Below are 24,445 nucleotides of genomic sequence, written 5' to 3'. Positions count from 1 at the left end.
AACCATGTAAGTCCACAATTTTAGGACACCTGTTTAAGGGAGTAATATCTTAACTTGATATTTGATTCTTCATATCGGGGAAATTGTTTTGGAGGACTAGACCTCTGATTTGATAGTACACTCGAATAAGAGGCGTTACAGATGACTTTTAAATGTCTGCATTTGAAGTGATTCTGTGTGGCACGTTTCATGAGAAGTCTATGATATGTGTACCTGTACCTTTGGTGCTCGACTTTCTGATCATGGTTCTCAATCTAAATTGCTCAATTTCAGTGTCAATTGGTATCTTGTTACAGCATCAGAACCGTTAAGCATGGTTTTTCTGTTCCGTCTTTAAATGTGCACTGATCTCGTGTGCCATTCCTGCATATCACTCTGTTTGGACAACGTTCCTTCTTTTTTTCCCCAAATATTATGAGACCAAACAAAATGTGTAGCTATTTATTTCTGGGTCTACTGACCATCTGGGTCTGGTTTTGTAACCACAAAGTCGTACCAGACTTGTTTTTCTTCAATTTTCTTTCTTATTAGCAATAGGTACACATCAATCATAACATGGTGGAGAAAATTATGATTATTTACGCAACCGCTATTGTGTCAGTCTGGCCCATCCTACAGCTGCGACAGTACATGACGTTCGTTAATGATAAATTAGTAAATAAAAGATGTAGTCTGATTGGTTATTAAATAGCTTGATAAGTTAAATCTTGACCAATTGGTATTGCTAGGAAACCCAAATCTCTGGTGCGAAAAAGAATGAGTTCATATGCTTTCCATGAGAGGTTGATCATTTAAGGGTGCCTTCTCCTGCAAGTTGAGCTCGAAGAGACCTTGAAATTTTTTTCTCATTGTTAGGTCAAAAATTGGAAGTTACTGGAACCAATAAAGAAGTCAAGAGACACAGGATTGTTTCAGCTTTGATTACCAAAAGAGCAATGACTGTCTTACCGTCTTCTGAAACTCTAAAGTATCCAGGACTGGTTGGACGAAAAACATATCCACACAAGGAAAGAAGCGATAGGCAGTTAAAATTTGCTTGTCAGTATTGTGGTAGAGGTTTCACTCAGAGTTCAGCATGTAAAATTCATGAAAGGCGTCACACAGGTGAAAGGCCCTACAAGTGTCACTTTTGTCCAAAAGCTTTTCCAAGTTGTGGTGAATGTAAACTTCATGAGAGATCACATACTGGGGAAAAACCATTTCAATGCAGTGTCTGTGGGAAACGATTTGCGGATCACAGTAACTTGCGTAAGCATGAGAGAAAGCACTGTAAAGCCTGAAAAACTGTTTGAGATGATAAAACATTAGCAAAATCAGAACGATTTGCCAATGGTAGTTGACAAAGTTATATAACACAACTGGCTTATTTCCAGCAATTTGACAAACTGGCTTGTGTATAAGTTAATTATTTTTTTGACATGGATGCATGGATCAACTGCAATAGCGATTCTAGTCCTGCTTTCTCCATTATTTGAGTCCCGTTGAAAGTTTTAAGTGCATTCAAGTTTTTATACTGTTAAAACACAATTGTTTTTTTTGCAAAAATATCATGACTAATAAACTTGAAAAGACCTTGGCTACAGCTTGAAATTTATTTTGAGGTGCTTGACAGTAAACCTACTACTGTATATAGGCCACATGTGTGCAGTATCAATCATGGTTTCATATATATTAATTGGTTTTGGTCCATGGTCTTGTAATTTTACAACAACCAATGCAGTACAGGACTCTACTCTGCTACACTGATAAGTGAACATGTATACCGTCTAATAGGTGAATAATGAACTACGGTAGATTAGATTAGTCATACTTGTACAAATGTAGTCCCTGCTAGGGAAAAAAATACTTTTCAGTAGAGAAAGAAGTTTGCGTCCCAGGGACACAAGCCACCCAAAAAGTGCGTCTCGTAAAAAAAAAGCTTGAGTCCCGATCGAACACCAATTGTGTTTATTGTGTGACCTACTATTACTAGTGTAGTATCACTGCCTATACTTTGTGTATGTTAAACACAATATATAGGGCAGATGGCTCAGTGCCTTAGCTTCATTGTTTGACAGGGGCGGCACGGCTCGCCCCTCCTTTCTCCCACCCTGCCGTTTCAACCAATGTTTACCCCAGCCCCCCTCCCCCTTCACCCGCCCTTATTCTTCTCTACTTGCCAACTCTGCAGTAGCTCCATGCTTTGACCTTGCAGCGATTCCAACAACCAACTCTTCAAATATCCCTGTACCTACAGGGGGTATATCTCGCTTAATTCCACATAGTTCACTGTACTGCTGCATGTACATAGGCCTGTTCGAACTTCACATTCTCAACTACACATGCGCAAATCCTCAAACCTGACCCAACATTTATCCTGGGCTCTTTGCAAACAATCATTTATACGAAAATTACAATAGGCCTATGTGAATAGCTTTTTACACAATGTCGATTGAAAAAAAATAACCTTCAATGTTCTAAACTTTTGACGATGCACGAAGTACAGTAGTCTACACACGAACGTTGCACCAAAATAACATTTACTGAAGCACGTGGTCAACTGAACCGCAAAAATTTTTGCAACAGAAACTACTGTGGTATGAATGCACATTTTACATTAGCAACCCTTATTGAAGAGAGAAGAAACATACTGTGAGATGAAATATCCTTTCCAGGATCAGAGATGTTACAGCAGCTTCCCACAAAGTTCATAGATTGTCTTAATTCATAAAATTTTCTGATCAAAATAATGATTAAAATATTACGTGATAGCCTTACAATCAATTCAAGTGCATCTTTGTACGAGTGATGGTTGTCAAAAAGTGATGGTTGTCAAAAAGTATGTTCTGTATGTGACAACAAGGCCTAACGTTATGATATTTGAGTGCACACATATGATAGTCTATATCACAAAACTTTGTTATCACAACAAAGGGAAAGTAACGTTGCAACTAATTGTTGCTAAACAACATGCTTCGTGTGCATTGAGCACTACAGATGCAAGAATGTTTCCAGACAATGGATAGGGACTATCAGCCAATCATATCACAGGAATTTTGGAAAAGCATCATTGTCAATTTTTAGCATGAGAGTCTACGTTATAGAGAGTTGTTAATCCTGTACCATGCGGTCGATTGCTATGACATATTTATTTTCAAACAAATTTAATGACCTGTGGGAGTGGGAGAACTTTTGGTTTTGTCAGAAGAAGTTTTGGTTTTTTGAAAAGAAAGAATGAAAGATGTTCATTCAAAAATATTTTTCGTTATGTTTTCCATTGACCGAGTTGTGAGTGTGTACTTAGGGTTAGTTTCTCAAAAAGAATATCTTGCATCCGCCGGACGTAACATTTGAAGATTTGCTTTCCTGCCCCAAAACTTTTTTTCCCGGACGCAGAATCCTGCGTTTGTGACAATGCTGATTTTGATGCACAATCGTTGATGATGTTTGAGAAGGGAGTCCTAAAATACTGGTGTTTTAATTGAAGTCCAAGTTCATCAGCGAAAATGCTACTGAGGGAATGGGTTTCGTCAACCATGGTCATGTCCCTTTGCCACCTCTTTCTTCCACTACAGTTCCAGATTCACTTACAGTACATGTACTAAATTAGTAAATGAATTGCGTCTTAATATCAGTAGCTCCATCGTAATAGAAAAGTGTAGACATTTGCATGTTAGCATAAAATAAAGCACAAAAACTGATCTTGTTCCATGATTCAGTCATAAACTAGTTTGCCCTTATTGAACGTACGGTTAGCTCGAAGAGACCTTCAAATTTTTTTCTCATTGTTAGGTCAAAAAAGTGCAGAGCTTGGAACCAATAGAGAAGTCAAGAGACACAGGATTGTTTCAGCTTTGGTTACCAATAAAGCTATGGCTGTCTTCCCTTCCTCTGAAACTCTAAGGAACCCAGGACCGGCTAGACGAAAAACATATCCACACAAGGAAAGAATGAATAGGCAGTTTAAATTTGCTTGTCAGTATTGTGGTAGAGGTTTCACTCAGAGTTCATCCTGCAAAATTCATGAGAGGCGTCACACGGGTGAAAGGCCCTACAATTGTCACTTTTGTCCAAAAACGTTTCCAAGTTCTGGGGAATGTAAAGTTCATGAGAGAATACACACAGGGGAAAAGCCCTTCCAGTGCAGCATCTGTAACAGACGTTTTTCGGATCAGAGTAACTTGTTGAAGCACCAGCGAAAATGCTCCTGAATGTTGAAGAACTGATGAAGATTTTATATTGCATATGATATGGGAAAGTTTATTTGCTGAATACTGTCGTCAAAATTCTGTGACGCTGATAAACTATTAATTGAAAATGAGATTTGTGCATTGGGTGTTTATAAGTACGTTTACAAATTTGAGCTAGTAGTATTACTAACAGAAAGATGTCAATTGACTGTTGAAGAAATCCTTGATTTTCAGGCGGCACCTCTAGTAGTCACATGCAAACAGTTAACATCTGAAAGCTTTGACCTTTGCTTTAAGCCTGTCTCAGTTTGTCTTCATTATTTCAAATGTGAATTGGTTTGTCAAGCTGATGAACTGTAGTGTAAAGGGCTTAAGCATCATCAATTTAATACCACACCAACATCAAATTCAAAATGCTCATAAGCAACCATAGTTTCAATGAAGCAATTTAGTACAAGCTGTTCTTGACAGTTAATCTCCATCTGTTTCTGGCTATCTAGCTCAATACGTAAACTTCGTAATGACGATATTGTCATACTGATTGCCTATCTGGTCCATGGGACTAATTTCTCTTCGATTTAAATGATCATGATAATTGGGTGATATTGTCTCGTAGTAAAATGCAGGACTTCGCCCAGGGGAGCTACTTTGGCAATCAAAGTTGATGCAGCGACCAAAGTTTTGGGTGTTTTCAGCCTTTTCCAGTGCATATTCATATACACATGAGTTACTCCTTTGTAAAATAATTAAAGTGCATTCCACAGCACAAAATATCTGTTATTGAAGTAATGCAGTTGGTGATGTACATTATTCATTGACATGAATAGTTTTAAAGAAGTTTATCCATCTAAGAACTTGAACATGTTAACCACAAAGTACGCTGCATTTGTCAAAATGACCCCATTGTCAGCCCCAATCCCTGTACATTGTCATAAATTGTCCTTTAATTCAAGGATGACTTTAAAAATTTAATTTAATATGTTGTAGCAGCCCAGGTGGTAATTTTATTTACAGTATATACCCTTTTAGCATTTGAGAAATGCTCCATTTAAAGCTCTATATATGCTCATCAGTGAAAGTGCCTGAACTATAAAGTCTAACACAGAGATATAGGTTGGTTCCTCAGATGCAACACAAAACTCAAAGGTCAAAATAATACTTTTACAGCCTCAAATAACATGTTTACAGTGCAATGGAAATTGGACAAGGACAGATGGTGCAGAATGTCAACCAGGGATGCTCAGTTATATATGATGCTCCAAAATTGTGTCATGAAGGAGTTATTGGAATTTTAAAAACCAATGGAATAACATTAAGGTACTTTTGGCACAGAGGAGCGCAGCTCAGGTGGCATGCAGGTTTAAGAAAACATGCTATCCAAAAAACAGATTCCCATCTTTCCTTGTAGAAGAAAGTGGGTTCCAATGGGTTTTCCATGATCATTGGTCACAGGACCAGAAAACTGCTTGCCGGAATGTAAAATCCTGAAACCTTGTGCCGCTATAACTCAGTGAAACTGTACTAGGAACAGTATGATTATGCATCTGAATGAGTACAATAACCATATGTCCACCCACGCAGTGCAAAACTCTGTAGTTTGTGTGGAGGCCAAAGGTCATAAGAGGTCAAAATATGAAAACCCTAAACAAGGTACCTTCAAAAAAAAAAGGTCATTCTTGGTATGGTGATATAACTACATAGGAAGTACATGTTCTTTGCAACAACAAATTTTACCTCATTAGTTTTAATCAGTGGGTGGGGCTTAATGGGAAATTGACTAACACAAGTTTAATCAATGTTAAACTTGGTGGGTAGATTCCCCATCATGTGAAGATGTGCCCTATTGTTTCGGTTCCCATTTCATGAATGTTAATTGGGCAGGACTTAACAAAAACTCCTCTTCAACCGTATGTCCCAGTTAGTTCATACTTGGTATTGTGATGTAACTACCATAGCAAGCACAAGATGAATCGATGTCATACTTAGTAGGTAGATGTACTGTGATAAGTAGATTGTTTCGGTTCCCATGCATGAATATTAATAAATAGGCGGCGCTTAAAGTTAAATTGGTTCATACTGGTATGGTGATGTTGGTACATAATAAGCACATTTTCATGAAGTCTCCAACTTTATGTCATTAATATTCATCAAATTGCAAAAAATGGCTTTTAAACAAAGGACAAGAACCAATTGCGCCATGGATTTCACTATTGGCCTAACAATTTGTCACACTACATTCATACAATCAACCATGTTTTGTTTTGACAAAATATTCATTATATACACACAATGTGTGTATCTAATTAATATTTATCAGTGAACATAAAATTCTTAATAAGATATATCTGAAATAGTACATATAAGTAGCTTTACACATGTATTTTGACAAGTTTATAGATAGATACATGCTTATGAGATCATAAAATTCGACCTCATTGATATTCCTATGTGTATATGTCTCTATACTATGACAGTGACACTATGCAGAGTTTGTCAACATGATAAACTGATTCCTGGTACCGTCCTTTATATGTTGCCACATGAGTCAATAGATAATCCCTCTTTATTTTGGTGTGCACAAGTTCATGAATGGTAACATGTATGCCTTACCACACTATGAATATGTTTGAGCTTCGGAAGCACTAAACGTTTACTGGTTTGAAATGCTTTGTAGTTTGTTTGCCTCTTGGTATGCATGGCAGTGTATGACTTTCAATGCGATAAGCTTTGACATTGTATAGATGCATGTTGTTAGAAAGCATTCGCATGTTTCTCAAATCAAACATTAATAGTTATTAAATGTATACGTGGATATAAGTTAAGACAAAGTTTACACTTCATGTACTCATTTTCAAAACATGTATATGTTTGTTTATTGTTAACATAATTGGCAGATTGGAAGTTTGCTTATGGTTTACCTCAAACAAGATGTGTCTTTTCACAGACAATCAGCTGACTGTTGAAAGCTGTTCTTAATCCCTTAGTTTACAATTAAAAGTGTTGTATGCTTTTCAGTTTTATATTGTACTGTAAAGTTCTAAACATAGGGGTTTCACAAGAAAAAAAACCCACACATGATCAATAAACATGCTAGGACTTTCCAGTGAGGTGGACATTTTATACCAACTTGTGTTTTCAACGCTTCCTTGATTCCATATCCAATGCTTTCTCACTGATGGTTTTTCAACCAGACCTGTTCGCCACATATCTCAACCATGGTGTCATCAAAATAAAGGGGTATTGTGAACCACTATATATGGTACATTTCAGGGCTCCCTTGCTAAAGTAGTATACAAATGTGTTGTTTACTTGCTGTTTAATTATTAGAATTGCTATGACAGTAGAATGCCGGATGTAATAAAGTTGACTTGTGTCCCCTGAGAGGGTCACAATTTGTGGTTCGGTGATCCTACAAACAACAGCTCGAAGAGATCTTCAAATTTTTTTCTCATTGTTAGGTGAAAAGTGGGAAGAGACTGGAACCAATAAAGAAGCCAAAAGACACAGGATTGTTTCAGCTTTGGTTACCAATAAAGCTATGACTGTCTTGCCGAAATTCCTCCAAACTCTAAAGAATCCACGATTGGTTGGAAGAAAACCATATAAAACAGATAGGCAGTTAAAATTTGCTTGTCAGTATTGTGGTAGAGGTTTCACTCAGAGTTCATCCTGTAAAATTCATGAGAGGCGTCACACAGGTGAAAGACCTTACAAGTGCCGCTTTTGTCCAAAAGCTTTTGCAAGTTGTGGAGAATGTAAAGTTCATGAGAGATTGCACACAGGAGAAAAGCCGTTCCAATGCAGAGTATGCGACAAACGTTTTTCAGCCCAAAGTAACTTGCTAAAGCACAAGCGAAAATGCTGCTGATTGTTCAAAACCTTATTGAGATTATCTTCTGTGATGCAGTTTAACAGGTAAAACACCTGTTATTTCGCTAACAGCCAATGATCAGCACTTTACAAACCTGCTTTTTCTTGCCTGAGTTATTCACAGTAGGCTATATGATAGATCAGACTCAGAACCTCTTGTGGATTGTTCTTCATATTACATCCTCAATGTTGCTGACACTTTTTCAAAAGTCTTTGCTAATCATATGTAAGCAGCTAATCATATGTAAGTCAGAGCTAATTATTTATTGTTTTGCTTTTTTCGATCTTCATAATTTCAAATGAATGTTGAGAACTCAAGCTAAAAACTGCATTATAATGATTTTGAGCATCAGATAATATCAAAATACCAGAATCACTTAAACATGGCTGTTGATATTAAGAAAGTGTCACATCTACTGCAGAAACAAAAAAGAGTTTGTTTATAGAGTTTTTATTCTGTTTTCATTTCTGTAAGAACTTATATTTGTTCATGCAAAGTCAAACAAAGTTGGAACCAATTGAAATCACCTGCTAATGTGTTTCATTTATGTAGAATCAAATTTCTGGATAGCTTAAGTGCTTGTTGATCCCCTAATCTTCGCTGGGCCTTTCTGGATTGTGTTAAATAATGTGTGATCTCTTGGTGTGTGTTATATGCAAGGTACTGTGACTTCCCCTGGCAGCCTAATGGTGAAATGGTTTAGTAACAACCAACGTCATAGCTTTTTACCCAGCCCTAAGCTACCATACATCCAAACCGACCATATATGCCTAAGCAGTCGGATCCAGACATATTAGATACACCTTCTGAACATTGTTCCGCCCGCCTGGCCTACTGTATCTAACTTGACCCGCCCTTTATCCTCACGATTTCACATTCGATTTGGCCAGTGTGAACATTCCACTTCAAAGCATCAATGTACAGTACTTAGAGGCCAGTTTCAGTAGTTGCACTTTATTGATTCCACACAATACATCCAAACAGATGTAGCCAGAAATTTGACATGGTGGTCAGCAGGGGAGAAAAGTCACATAGACAGCTGTGACAGTCAGGTGCTAAAGTGGGAGATGAGTGTGGTATTGATGCCATCTAGCTTGACTAACTTTTGACCCAGATTTCCTAGGGACCACAAGTTGATATGTGATGCATTTTAGCTTATATGATGTTTCTAGGAATTATATTCCTGAGGTCTTTCTCTATAATCCTTCTAGGTAGTAATTTCTTTGCTCTATCCGATTAATTATTCAGACACTGCCAGCTTTTCTCTGTGAGTACATGAAACACAAAAAACATAGAGGTATGTACTTGAAGTTTGCGTGAGAAATGCACAAATCCATGCTTTTAGATTAGGCAGTTTTGTGTGTGGCACAATGCATCATTGGGTATTGCGTATCTGTTTTGGGAATAACGTAACAACAATACTTCTACACTTAACCACACAATAGGTAATTCTTGTCTAGTATGAAGGCAGGAAAATGTCTTTTAATGCTGGCATATTTCCTTCTGTATGGATATGGTACCACCTTTTTTATGCTGCAACACCATCCATTGAATTATTTCGTTCCCTTCTTTCAGGTCTGAGGACCCTCTGCTTTTTTATCCTTGTTTTTGATACCATGCTTTTGATCTGTAAGATTTGTAAAGTGGTAGCCGTATCCTTCCCTAGGACATGTATGTACCATACATCAATTCACATGGCCTTTTCATCAGATAAAAGTGATGTTCAGCTTTCATAAATACATTCATGGGTGCCCTATGCATCGTGAAATGTTATGCTAGCTCTACCCAAGGTTTTATAGAAATGAAGCCTGTCTCTTGATTGAGCTTTTGATTAAATGTGCAAAAATAAAAGAAAACCTTTATTCCAGCCATTCTTGCAATAACCAACATGACATTTGCAGAGCAGATATTTGATTCCTCACCTAAGGCAAAAGGATTATTTGCTATGGTGGGGGCGTGTGTATGTCTATGTTTGAAACATAGACAAAATGTCACGGTGGTTGATCTTCATACTTGCTATCATAGGCATGGATTTTATCGAGTACAAGAACGCTGTCGGTGTTTGTAGAGGTCAAAGGTCATGTTAGATCACTAGAGGGAAAGTGTGTTATGTGTTTTGGTAAAGACAATGAATCCAAAAATTATTATATATGCTAGATGACCTATCTATTTGATATCTACATCCACCGTAGTGCATGCAAGTATCCTGTTTTATCTTATGGAGGTCAAACGTCATGTGAAGTCATCAGAGGTCAAAGTCTGAAACTTTGTAAGCAATAACTCCAAAAGTTTACCTTGGATGTACTTCATACTTGATGGTATTTACTGTAAGGTTCACCAGTCGGTGAGTTAACCACCATCATTTTTTTCAGCATGACACAGATGATCATTCTTTTAATGTATTGATTAGTAACATTCTTCGCGCAGATCCACTTGAAGGAACAATTTGTGCTTTTTCTTCTTAGGTCTGATTTTTGGGGAAGCACGTGCAATCGCCTCTGTGACAGACAGTGGAGGTAGCCTTTCTGGTTTTCCCAAAATTGCAATAACCTGGGCAAAGAGCAGCAAAGGTGCAGATGAACATATAAAAGAACTACCGTACAAGCAAACAAGCAAGTCTTCCACCTGTGATAGAGGGACCAAACAAGCAGTATTTGTTTGCAAATGTTGTGGAAGACCCTTTACTTACAGTTCTGCATGTAAAATACATGAGAGACGCCATAGAGGCGAGAAGCCTTACAAATGTCATTATTGTTCAAAGGGATTTTCGACATCTAATGAGGCGAAGCTTCATGAGAGAAAGCACACTGGGGTGAAACCATATTCCTGTAAATTTTGTGGCCGGCGCTTTTCGGACGGCAGTAATTGGCGCAAACACGAAAAGAAATGTCCGTCCAAGGTTCAAGGATTGCCGGAATAAGATGACTCTATAAACTGATATGAATCGGATTTGCTACGATACTAGTACTGAAACTTTCATGTTGATAGTTGTTGAACCATAGTATTGTTCATAAATTGAGAAAACGATATTTGAACACCATTATACAGTCAATGCGACTATTCAATGTGCCTCTCAATTAGTGTGTAACCTACAAAGATCATGATTGTATTTTGTCATGGTACCGAACTGTCCAACTCAAGTTTTTGATTAGGACAAGAGATCGAGTTATCAGGCTATCTGAAACTTGAATTAACTGTAATTTAACTGTATTTATATCACCTCCCATTGCATCGCTTGTGCTAGAAATAAATAAACAAAAATGAGAAACGAAGTAAATAGTTAAGCTCATCTATCGTATCGCATCCATCTCCAAACTGAACGAGTTGGTCATTTGAGAATTGTATATTCAGTAGCTTCACCGCGAGACACGGGTGTGGAAACAATCCTCTCCAAGTTTTGGGACTGAACCGCATATGTTGGCGTGAAACAGTAAACATGTTTTCTAATTTTGGCTGACTTGCTTTTCGGTTTCCAGCATATACTTGACTTCTAAAGCCAATCACTCGATAGCAATTTGAGCTATTGCTGGTTTTCGTTCTTTTTTTGCTTATCTGTTCCTGGTAATGAAGCTGTCTTCCAGGTATATTATTTCTTTCAACTCTGACGGTCATTCATATTTCTTTGTGAACTTTAACGTTGGAAAGAATAAATAAGCCTACAACATGAGAACAAATACTATGTACTGATGCATCTCACTTTCATCTATGCATGGAACTTACTGTACGTGTTATGTGTTGTTTCCGACAACTGGAAGGGTCGTTTCTTGGTGGTGTAGATCGTTTTGTATACCATTATCATACCTAAATGACATCTACTCTACTTGTATTTCACGCTTCCCAGATGCCGAGTTTCAAAAAACCTTTCTTGACTTTATAATATCTGGCGGAGTAATCCTCGTGTAGGGCATAACGAGAACCCAATATTATAAAATGACAAATTGTCTACATTAAATTCCTGCACGAGTCTCGATTGCAAGAAAGACTTTACCATGTACTTGAAGTGCCTTGTACGTGTATACAAAGCCACTTGATAATCAAAGCGACGCTTATATTTTTCTTTCTCCAAAATATCCGATAGGCAGGCATTAAGATTTGTCCACGTTGAAGAACTTCGTCCCTTTTCTAATACAGGAAATGTATCGCACTTGGTTTTTGTAGATGGCGGATTACAGAAGCAAGGAACTGGCGAGGAAGCTCTAATGACAGTTACAAGGACAAGAGTCCGAAACACAAGGATAGGAAGCATGCCAAAGAACATTGGTAGAAGACGTTCGTTGCCAATAGCCGCTGACCAACGAAGAGATGTGACTCAACCAACCTCGAAATCCTTTCAATGTGAGCAATGCGGTGAGATGTTCATGACATTTAGATCCAGAAGTGCTCACCAAGCAGCCTCACACCCCGTCTTCCTCCGGCGGCAACTGAAATCATTCATATGTAAATACTGTGGCAGGGTGCTTACGACAAAGTCTACATTGGCAATACATGAAAGAAGACACACTGGGGAAAAACCATTCAAGTGCCAGTACTGCCCCAAGGCCTTCGCTTCTGTGGCGGAGTGTAACATACACGAGAGATGTCATACTGGTCATAAGCCATATCAGTGTAGTATTTGTGGAAAGCGTTTTGCGGCATCCAGCAACTTCGCAACACATAGGAAGTCTCATCAAAGCCAGTGATGCAAATAGTCCCGGGATTGTTCGCGTTATTTAGTTTGTCTGGAGAACTCAAATTAACCCTCCATTCATAATAGATTAGTGTCGTTGTACTAATCCAAGAGCTTGAAAGAGGAGATGGATAGTTCTCGCACAATTTACCAGTAGGTCAGAGTTGAAATACGTTGATTTCAACTAAGAGGGGTCCAATTGTACTGTGTCTTCGTGTTTACAATCCTAACGTTCAAAAACTATGTTGTTCGTATAGGGCTTTACTTTCTCAACGCATATGTCAATTCCGAGAAAATCGATTAGCAGTATCTGATAGCTCAATTAGCAACAAATACCATGGACTGATTGCTGTTTTTTATCTTAAATTATTCCTTCAACACATTCGCTTCAGTTTACGTGTTAGGCTATATCCCCATCACTTTCACAGCATGCATGCATAATAGTACCATCTTTACATGAATGAGGATGAGTACTAGTGAGTTTTTAAAAATGAAATATACGTTAAATATACGTTAAGGTACTGTTCATGAAGGAAAACATAGTTTAAAAGGTGTACTCTGTCTGACATGCCCATGAGTAATGACGGAAACAAGTACAGCCCCACTCTATCAACAATAACGTCATTGAGGAAAATCAGTTCATTACCATATTTTCTCAGTACGACATTGCCTTGCAATAAGGCAGGTTGTCTGAAATGGAAAGAGGAGAAAATACATGTTATAAGTATAAGAAAGAACTACCAGGTTCCCACAACTTCTGCTATAATTGCCACAGTACATTTAAGTGAACAGGAGAGCTGGGGAGGGTGTAGGTGGAATGCCCTGTGGTTGAAAAATATGAAATGTATTGCATTTGACGTGTTCTTGCGTTGTTAGAAAGCATTCAAATCTACTTCCCGGGAAGCTAGCACTACCCACCTCCCTTCCAATTGAAAGGTACTAGTTCCTCCGCTTCTATCAGTGTTATTGCAAAACCCATCGCTGCTTAAAGGTTGAACTTCATTCCCGGACACAATAATATTAGGTTTAAGTACCCCTTGAATATAATTTAATTTTACAATTACACAACTGTTTCGCAAAAGGTAGATATAGAGATGTTTTGGAGACCTCTATCGATCATCTTTGCGAGCACATTACCTTTTCTTTACGGTGATAATATTTTTAATTTATTACAGATGAGTTTGCATTTATCAAATTTGTTCTCAACTATTTCTAACCGCTTCACTACTCTTCGTATCTTTTGTCAGATCAATGTAACAATGTAAGTTCGCGCAAAGCGTAATAAAGTTGAGCCGTCATTCTTTTAGACAAATAAAGTCTGCATTCAGAGATTCGAGTCAAACCAAACAATTGATGGCATTTAAGTTGATGTCCAGTTGACCGTCACCAGTTTAAGATAGTGTAAACGTACAGAACGTTTGTCGATGCAGAGTCGCTCGAGTTGATAACCAATCAACTGATGCGGTCATAACTCATCATCAAGTACACAATTGTTCTATCTTCAATGATCACTCGATAATAAAAAGGAAACGACAGAATAAAAGTTGGAAATTTTGAGATAAAACCGTTGGTGTGTTTGTCTTAATTTATGGAGAGGAGGAGGAAAATGTGAACAAAAAATCCATCACAATTACCTAGTGTAATATGAGAGTGCGTTATTGACGACTGAGTTTATACTAAAATTTGATCATCTATAGCATGAGGCATTGTAGATCTATATCGTGAAAAACTTGGTAGAGGTGGAGTTACTTTAACTGTCTCGCATGAACTTTTGAAATAAGGAGAGTTCAAATCTCGTCCTCGCCAATAGTGCTTGGCATTGTGAAAAGTGTAACATTCACGTAGGTTTCTGTTTGAATATACCTTGTTTTGATATGTCTACGAAAATGGTCGAATGTCTATTGAGGTCATATCCATGTTGCTTTCTGAGTTGAAGCGAGTTAGATTTACTTGACACGTTTGCAAGCTACCTTGACAAAGAAATGAGTTTTCAGGCACTTTTCTGTTCATCTAATTTGATTGTACAGTCCTTGAGATGAATATATACAGTATCTTCCCAAACCAATTGTTTAAACTTACTTTCCAGAAATATGCTAAGTGAACATTTTGAGCGTGCAATAGCTGTCCAGTGACGTCACCTCTGGTGGACGTCACAACTCACAATACGTTTTGTGATGAAAGCTACCCACTTGCGTACAGTTACGCTACTTTTTTCCCCTTTTCACATTTTTAACTCTGTCAAGATACAATTAAAAAAAGCTTTCAAGATGAATTTACGCTAATGAGCGTTTTCTTCAAGTTGGTTGGACATTAATGTAATTAACAGAGTATTCCCGAGGGAATTGTAGGTGGGTGGGGATTGTCCAAAATAGTGGTCACACTGTTGCAACTGTCAACTAGACTGTACCGAGGTCAACAATTTCACGTGCAAATCAGATTCCACGCGCGAACTTCAATCATGATATTCCAATACATTTAAGTAACGTAACGTTTGGTATATATCAATAGAATTGTATTTCCTTCCTTCGGGAAATTCAATATTAAACACATTACTCACCAGTTCATTAAGAAGCACTTGAGTGAACCTCTTCCACAAGCCGCAATCCAAACACCGTACTTTTATTTGATCGTATTCAAATATGGAAGTAATGTTAGGTAGTATTTTAGTGTTTCTGTTTTCCATTTCATAAAATTGCTCTAGCCGTTTTGGGATTATTTCAAGTCAATCGCGACAAAACTTGAGTGGTTGGGTATTAACACAAAACTGTTCAACAAAGGTTTTCTCAACCAGAGGTCATGCGACTTTAGCCAATAAATGCAATGGAATGTGGTTTATTTTGCTTTCTGATATTTACTGTTTATCGCATCTTAAAAGCTGGATTGTTTCTGGAAGTCGAAAGTGGACTGGGTTCAAATTTGCCACATTTGCAAGAGGACTTGATCTGATTCAACTTTTCTGTTTTTTTTCTTTTTTAATGTTTTTTTTTAATAAAGAAAGTCAATAGTCTTCATGCATAATTAATGTAAAAGGTATCCTTTCATTTATCTGATTAAGGCAATACCTTGCGGGGTTTGAACCCGCGAGCAGTCCAATCTTGGATACTTGCGTTATATCTTAAACCGGTAAATCTTTTACCAGATCTTGTTTGGAAGGTAAGGGTAGGTTATTTTGCTCAATCCGTTTGAGAATCAGGAGGTACCATTGCAGGGCAGGTCAGATTTACTGTGAGCCAAAATCAACAAATATTGTTAGCGTGAACCAAATGAGTATATGTACGCCATTGCTGCCATCAAGAGCAAGGTAAAGTACTGACAATTAAGAAATCAACTGTGCTGATTGTTTTTTAAGCTCAATACGTTCAACTAAGTATTGAGAAATTGTGATACTTTACGGCAAAATGTTTTTTACTTCGCTTCTGCTACCATATCTCTTGGTATTGGTGTGCACAGGATTTATACGTTTTAAGGGCAAATTCGACACTCCCCCCTCTGATTGAGATAGGGGATTAACTTTTGTAGAGCCAGATGTTAATGAAGGACTTTAAAAGGAAAGGGGGTGCACTGGGTCGAGTGATGATGGCGCATGGCTTACTTCCCCACACCCTGTGCGTCGTACGCCACTGTCCCTTGGACAATTCTTCGAATTTTTTTCACTGAGTACTACGTGGAAATGTTGACAAAAGTTACCTGTACTGTTGTAGCCTAAAATCATTTCAGAGAGGGATTTTTGCCTCATTTTGGTACATCTCTCTTCTAAGGTTACATGTAAATGTCAATCACAGTCTTTCGGGAACCACTTTACATGGTGCTTACCATACTAAATTGCTCTCTAGTATTACTAGTGAACAGGTAAACAAATGATGTAGTAAATTATTGTATAGTATCAATTACCAAGTTTAGAACTGCATGTGGAACTACTGATACACTTGACTAAATAATTATGAAACAGAATGTGTTAATGTGGCAGTGAAACCGGTAGCCTCCAAGTGACATATTCCTTACCTAGAAGTGAAGTCTTGATCTAACCATGGAGGCTGGAGTTACAAAGGTCTACACAGCTAAGATTGAACCCTTGCAAAGGAAGGTTTTACTTGAATTAAGGTGACATCCCACACACTATGCATTTGTAAAGTCACAGCAAGGTTCAAAACCCTCCTGCCAGTGGGCAGGAAGTGCTATCTAAACAAAGTTCTGTTTGTTGGGATTGATTTTAAGGTAATTAAAGCTTTATTTTGCCATTTTTGTTTTGTCCTTAAATCGTTGTAGCACCTGATACTCTGTGCATTAAAACTACTGTTAACAATCATGCAATATATAACTTCCATCTACAAATACCTTGTAATACCTGTCTTAACTGATACATTCAGCACCATGGTACAAACATATCAGTGGCATTGATGCTTTACTTTAAGGATGGAACTCTCTTAAAATATCAAGAAATTGCCTTAATAAATTACCTGGTTGATGCTTAAACACTAGATATCTTCAATGGTGGTAAACGAAGAATTATGAGAGAGAAAACTAGAGGAAATACGATATGTTATTTGTGTCTATCACTGTTATGATAATTAAACGTTCTTGACCAGTATGACACCCATAATATAAGTTTAAGTAAATATGTTGCATGACCAGCCTCAAATCTTGTAAACTAAAAAAGACAGCTCTTAATTCTTAGTTAGGAGAACGATGTCTCTCGCTCTATTAATTAATTTCACGTCGTGTCAGAGGACGATGTCAATGGACATGTAAAATGAGAAACGGTCCTGCATGCAAGGCCATTTCTGTTTGCACTCTGTCGTTGAATTTTTGCTTTAGTTATTCAACAAACCGTCTTCTACCGTGCATGATCATTGCAAAGCAGAATGGTCACGAGTGCGCCAATGGAAGGACCAAAGTTCTCACCCTTTGACTAGCTTCAATATGACTTACGGACAAGTTGCAATTAGTGCAAGAACTGAGTAATCCTTTGAAGACCAACTTTTATCCTTTACTTCCGTAGGTAGTTGGAGCGGAAAGAGTCGGGTAGGAAGGATTCCAGCTCTTGCAGGATCTGGACAGGAAGTGTTTCCGTCCACTCTTGAACCTCAACCAATCAATCAGATAACCAAAAATTTAAACTGCAGACTCTGTGGCATGGACTTCCGAGATCGGGAACAGCTACTGATTCACGAGAGCGTGCACATGGGCAAGAAACTCCACCGTTGCACTCATTGTGGGAAGTGTTTCAGATTGCGTTCAAATTTGACTACCCATGAGCGTAAACATACTGGGGAGAAACCTTACAGCTGTCGTTATTGTCGAAAGCAATTCGCAAGTAGCAGCAATTGCAAAATCCATGAACGTTGTCATACGGGAGAGAAGCCATTCAAGTGCCGGTTTTGTGATATGTGCTTTATCACGAGCAGTAACTGTAGGAAGCACGAAAGACGCCATACGGGAGAAAAACCCTTCGTCTGTCACATCTGTGGACGTGCGTTCACGACACAACGTTCTCTAAAGGGTCATGTTATAAAACATACCAATGCAATGCTGGTGGCTCAGAGTCGGTCAAGAGAAACGATGCCACCAGAACCTACTGTGTAATCGCATCGCCAATCACTTAAATTTATAGTCATATACAGGGCATGAGCTCTTTTCGCGCGCTTTAAAGGGATTCTCCGATGACAGAAAATGTAAAACTCACTCAAAAATGAAAAATATTTCACACTGTCAGTTGACAACAGTGCCGTTCCAAATTAAACCCCAAAATTGTATCTTTACCAAATTAGGTATTATAAGGATGTGGTATGGACTTAAAGATGGAGAAGCTTTTCAACACTTTTTTTTTAAGCAATCAACTTCAGCCACCGGAAAATTCCTCCACGACGGTACAGAGTGCAAGCACACCTGTACTTATCATGTTCAATTATTAATGTAGTGTAACTGATATAACATTTGCTGAAACTGTGGCGTAGCAAAGATATGGAGTAGCAGGATTGCAGGAAGCCTGTGTCATCATTAAAATACTGCTGACTTGAACTTGGTTACTTTGTACATAATATTATACATATATAATACCCAACCATCTTGAGACATCTCGGGTTGATGAAAGTCAACAAGTACTAGGGACAGTTATAGATGGAAAGCCAAGTGCTGTTGTTGTTTGGATTCCTTGAGTATTCATAAAATAAAATATAGAATGTGCAGGAAATATACGAATTTGCTTAAAATCATCGGCATTGATTCCATATTGTACAGTGCTAAAACTGATTAAGTAAGTTTTCTGTTGTACCTTTCTGAAAGTTCTGACTAATTAAACTGATCAAGGATGTTTGGAATGTTACGAAAGTTTCTTCGATCTGATGTTATATTTGGTGGCAATATTTTTAAGGTCCCGTTCTCGCTTGTACGAACATTTCTTCGGAGACCTTTTTTTGGTTTTGCGGTGTTCGAGCATTTGTTCTGTATTGTGATCAGGCACGTTAGCTCAGCGGCGACCATGTTGTTCTTTTCTGATGTTTCAAGCTGCAGTATGCATCATTTACCTGTGAAGTTGTTCGGTTTCGTGTGAAGTCTGATTGAATCATGGGATCATAAGCCTGACAGTTTCATGGTTCACAGATGATGGACATTTAAAGTCAAATATATCAATCGCAATATGTCAATCGCCCAGTACGCAGTTGAACTTCGATGACCTATAGTGCGTCATGAATACTCGGAATGTAGCTATAATTTAATTAATTCCGTTCACCTTGTTAGTTCGTGTTAAAGTAAATAATGCAGGCTCCCTGAATCACTCTTAACAAAACCCAACAGGAAGTCCTAAGAAAAAGATTGTCTGTATGTAAACAGATTGTTTTATGCGAAACCCCTATATAGGTGATAAATTTTACAGTAATTTCTGAGTAACAGAAGTTTGAAATCCTGAAAATGCCAACGACGAATGACCTGCAATAAAAATAATACTGTTTCAATAATGATCTATTCGTAATTTGGGACTGGCTGTGATCCTGAGAAGCTACAGTTATTCAAGAAGTTGTGATGAACGGGAAAGTTATGGTTGACTGGGGGGGGGGGGGGGTAAGCGGGATAAAGATACACCATACCCTTTGTGGTAAAATTTGGCGAGCCCAAGTACATGATTATAGATAGGTCTATAGACTTTTGCAGATTCAATTCCACAGTTATGGAAATGTGTCTCTTGTCTCGACACTTTCTTGGAATGCTGTGAGCTATATCAGCATTTTGTGTTTCTCATTAGTTCTCCAAAATCATTCAATACTGAAGCACACAGAGTTTTCTTTGCCATATTGGAGAGAAGTGAACACTTTTGAGTGATGCCTTTGCATGTGAATACTACTGCTAATGTCACCCATGGGTGATGGATTGTTGATAATGTTATAATATAATCGACTTTTCGGTAATGAATGTTGACTAGTTGGGCGGAAAGATGTAACTTTTACGTTAGTTCTAGACATTTGATGCCCCAAGGCAAGCTGCTGTATTGATTATTAAAAAAAAAAAATCTACTTGTCTTTCTATCAAGTTAATTTATATTTTCCCGGTCAGTGTTTTCGTTTTGATTGAAACTTATCTTTTATTCGGATCATTTTTAATCAACATATTTACTGTCAATGGCGCTGTAGCTCAAAGTGTGTCCATTTCTGTCAGTAGAGTGCTAACAAATTTGGAAGTTTACCACCTTTCTCGTACCTTAATAATAACCATGCAATTCCGCATCTGTGACTTTAATATACAGCAATTGGGATACGACTCTACGAGAGGAAACCTCCTTTTTCAATCAAATACTGGTGAATATATATTATTTAAATCAAGAGAGTAAGTTAAGTTCGGCCCTTCAGCAAGTTTGCTAAAGTGTTGATTTGAATATGTTAATTTTTTTAATAATTTGCTAGTGGAAATTGTTGACTTTAAATGACGTGCTTGTAATTAAGAATGTTATTGCCGAAAAGAATAAATAAATCAACGGACCCTAACTTTCTTGGTAAATTATTAGTAAAATGACGAGTGTTTGTACATATCTTTTCCAGTCGACTTCCCTTATTTGTGAAAATATTTACTCGTATATTGTTAATGACAACGTTCCTTTCAAAACTCCATCACATTTGCGTTCGATTACAGATCTTGAGAGCAATTAAGCCACTCCTTGTATTGTAGTTACAACGGTATTATCCGAAGTTCCAGAACAGTCCTCCAGCTCTCCCCCAAGCCACACGATTCGTTCGGCAATTGGTCAGTAACATCAAAATCACTACGTAATCAAAATCGTGGCGAACACAGCATTTTCTATCAAAATAGTTCGTCCTTGGATCTATATATACCTAAGACATTTGATTTGATCTTCCTATACGTATACGTTTCTTGTAACTGTCAACTTCTGACTGATTTAGCAGGTTAATGAGGAATTTGTGACTACGCACGCAACAGAACGTTAACATTAGTGCTCCCGTTAAGTAGCAAATCAACCGTACATGAGCAAATATTATAAGTCATCTAAATATCCCGGCATTAAGACATTTACTTGAAATCCTTCTGTTACTCCATGAATTTGCAAAGTCACATGCAAGAGCTGCATCATGTAGGGCAAGGCCATGAACATCTACTAACGAGGAAATACCGGACCGTTATGTCGGCAGATCCAACTATGTAGGGCACATTCCCTATGTTATGTGTAATTAGTGCAAAACAGATATGTGAGCCTGCAGCCTCGTATTTCTCTTAACGTTATTATCATTAATAATCCTGTTTATATGGTGTTAACTGCGGATAAAAATAAATTGCAAAACTGTATTTTAAACAAATTAAGTCGCAATAGTTTAAACCATATTGTTAGTATCTTGCGTTGACTACTGGTCGTTATAACTCTCAAGCCAAGTGTGTGCTTCTGTCTATAGGACATGAGCATTTGGCTGACTATATTTCATATCAAATAACAAGTGTAACTACGCCTAACCTATATGAGTTTCAAGTAAGAATCAGGTTTGTTGTCCTGGTACCGTTACTATAGTAAATTACCAGGTCAGAACTGGTTTCTACTGGTCTTGTTTCAGACCGTTTATTTAAGTGATGAGGTGAATTTGGTGAGCAGTGTTCTATAAGAAACTCGTAGCACTAAAAAATGAAGCAATGTTACGATGGGGAAAATCTTGAACGCCACATTTTGCTATCATTTTTAAATTTAACTGAAAAAAAAATACGTGAATCCCATTTGCTTAATACAGTCTATTCAACGCCTCAGTACCATTTTAAAATCGAATATAAGAAGAAAATGGTTCGAATAGCAGTAGCTGTTTATTACAAAGTGGATCGAAGAGGGAAGATTTTGTGGGAAAGCTTTGCCTATGTGACTGCAACTGTGATGCTTAAGTTTAAACTTATACCTCGTTCTTCTCCCTGGCCATCCAACTCCATTTACAAATTAAAATATCTCAATTCAACAATTTATATTCGGTATATTCGATACGGATCTCGAGATCAATAGAAAGCAGTTTTAAACTTTAAACTTTTCCATGAGAACTTTTCAAAGCTCTTTGGAATGGTTTATTGGGTGCAACATCATTGGGTTGTATGCTTGCGCTAGTTTACATCAATGTTTACTTGACGTTGATCTAAATGAGTGCGGAATTGATCAATCTAAAAAAGCATCCCATCTGTTTGCAATCAGTTATCTAGTTAACTCTTTGTTCTGACAAATTAAAATCGAATTGTTTTGTTATATGAGTAGTTATCACCAATCAAAACGAATGGACTGATTGATGTAAAACACTTTTTATAGTTTCTCAAAAGAAAGTAGAAAGATTACATATGAAGTCCTGTATTTTATACTAAAGGAAGGTTTGCGCAAAGATCTTTAATTTCAACGTAAATTACTAAATCAAAGATTTGATAAGATAAAGTTAAGGCAATGGCAGGAATTGAAAACTGGAAAGAGAAATGTAAGACTTTGTACAAACACGCTCAAAATAGTCCTATAATTGTATATCGATGCACCTTTAATCTACGGGTAATTGTAAGGGTGTTCATCCCAAGCCTGCGGCAGCCCCCGTGTTTCCCCTAACCCCACCCCACCCCTACCTCTTGCTTATTTGTAAATATATATTGCTTTCTCTTGTACGCCAGATGCTTCCATTAGCAAATTTGGAAAATCCTGTCTCTGCTTTATATAATTGCTGTAGCCGGTCCATTCCATCACTTCATATTGCTGTTAAATGGTATGCGACCGTTTCTGTTATACCCCATGCTGAAGGAGTTGTGCTCTGCAAAGGTCAAGAGATCAACATGCCATACTTACTGAATCAATAGTAATTTGGTTCGTGTGCAAAGGCTTCATATCCTATGAATAGTGTTGGTCGTGTTAATAATGCGTTCACTAAAGATATCTAAGTTGTTAGTCCAACCAGATTGTACGTTGAAAACTTCAGAGAAAAATAACAATTAGATACGCTGTCACCTTAAGAGCATCAATTAAGTATACTTGTAAGCAAGAAACTAGTGCATAATGGTATTTGAATTCTTTTCTATAACGTCATCTTTACAAGAACACTTCTGATAGTTGTTATTAGTTTCGGTGCCATGTCTAAGCTGGGGTTGGGGGACATCAAAGGTTACTGTGGTAAATATGGTACACTAGCGAACAATTTCAGACGATGATTTCACTGAAATTGAGAATTATATAATCTGTGACTTCAGATGCACGTAAATAATTCTAAAAAAAGGAAGAAGTTTGTCTTGAGAATTGCTGCAGGTGCCAGCATGCATTATTACCATCTTATCCTTGCTCAATTTACTTACAAGCTTCGACAAGGTACTTCAGGGTTCTTTTTAAGATTGCAAAATTGACCTTAAGCTTAAGTTACTGTCTTGGTTGCCTCTTGACATTTGACAGTATTATTGAAGGCAGATGTGCGCTTGATGATCTAAGGATAAAGATTCAAGGAGTATCAACAGCTATGATGTCAATTGTAGTTCCGCTTAGGTAAAGTCGAAACTTTTCCTTTTTGAAACCAAATATTGAACTCGTCTTAGCTTTATTCGTCAGAAATGCAGACGATTTCCAGGCAAAGAATGCTTTGGCTACAGGACACTTTTTCTCAGTAATTTGACATCATCAATCATGCATTGAGTTAAGATTGCCAGTAAAACCATCTCACATTTCACAGAACTTGTATATTGCTCTCTCTCTCTCGCAACTTTGAAGTTCATTGGTTTGGAATATACAGATGTATAGACGCCGAATAGGTCTGGCCTACATTACATACTGAAGTTCGAACTTCTAAGTTGCACTATTTAGGAGCGTCTTCGTACAATAATACACTATGTTTACTCCGTGTACTTTAAGATTATTCAAGCGTTTCTATGGAAATATATACTCTGAACAAAAGTAAAGCCGAATGATGTCGCGAGATACGACAACTCATAAGTTTTCTTAATTGGGTTGTCCACTACATATTTTATTAGTCGTTAACTATAATGAGCGGTTATTTCAAGTGAATGCAGTATCTTCGTCGTGCTTCAATTCCTCGTATAGTGCAAAAAACACTTACCACTCTCTTATCTCAACCATTTTAAAATTTAAATCTGCTTTTCGGTTGCCCACTTAGAACAAACAAAGTATTCCACAAAATACTGTTGTAATTAGTCAAACTATTAATGATCTTGCTTTACTTTTTCTCCAAAGGGAAGGTTATGAGTACGAAATAAATCGATGAATTTATTCGACATTTCATCGTCCAGACACTT

General features: G+C 37.5%; 1 protein-coding gene across 1 annotated transcript in view; it reads left to right on the top strand.

Moving 5' to 3' along the window:
* The window catches only part of LOC139976366 (uncharacterized), an 83,362-nt gene that overhangs the window by 57,279 nt on the left and 1,638 nt on the right, over positions 1-24,445 (top strand). Inside the window, exons 14-21 of the mRNA XM_071985058.1 lie at positions 856-1,104; positions 3,772-4,182; positions 7,628-8,032; positions 9,616-9,669; positions 10,506-10,652; positions 12,172-12,711; positions 17,706-18,285; positions 23,245-23,318. Of these exons, the coding sequence (XP_071841159.1) occupies positions 856-1,104; positions 3,772-4,182; positions 7,628-8,032; positions 9,616-9,669; positions 10,506-10,652; positions 12,172-12,711; positions 17,706-18,285; positions 23,245-23,318 (2,460 nt within the window). The remainder of the gene's footprint in view (positions 1-855; positions 1,105-3,771; positions 4,183-7,627; positions 8,033-9,615; positions 9,670-10,505; positions 10,653-12,171; positions 12,712-17,705; positions 18,286-23,244; positions 23,319-24,445) is intronic.

This window comes from Apostichopus japonicus, chromosome 11 (assembly GCF_037975245.1).
Source record: "Apostichopus japonicus isolate 1M-3 chromosome 11, ASM3797524v1, whole genome shotgun sequence".
NCBI lineage: Eukaryota > Metazoa > Echinodermata > Holothuroidea > Aspidochirotida > Stichopodidae > Apostichopus > Apostichopus japonicus.
The sequence above is the reverse complement of the archived record's forward strand: the minus strand, read 5'-3'. Positions and strand labels throughout refer to the sequence as shown.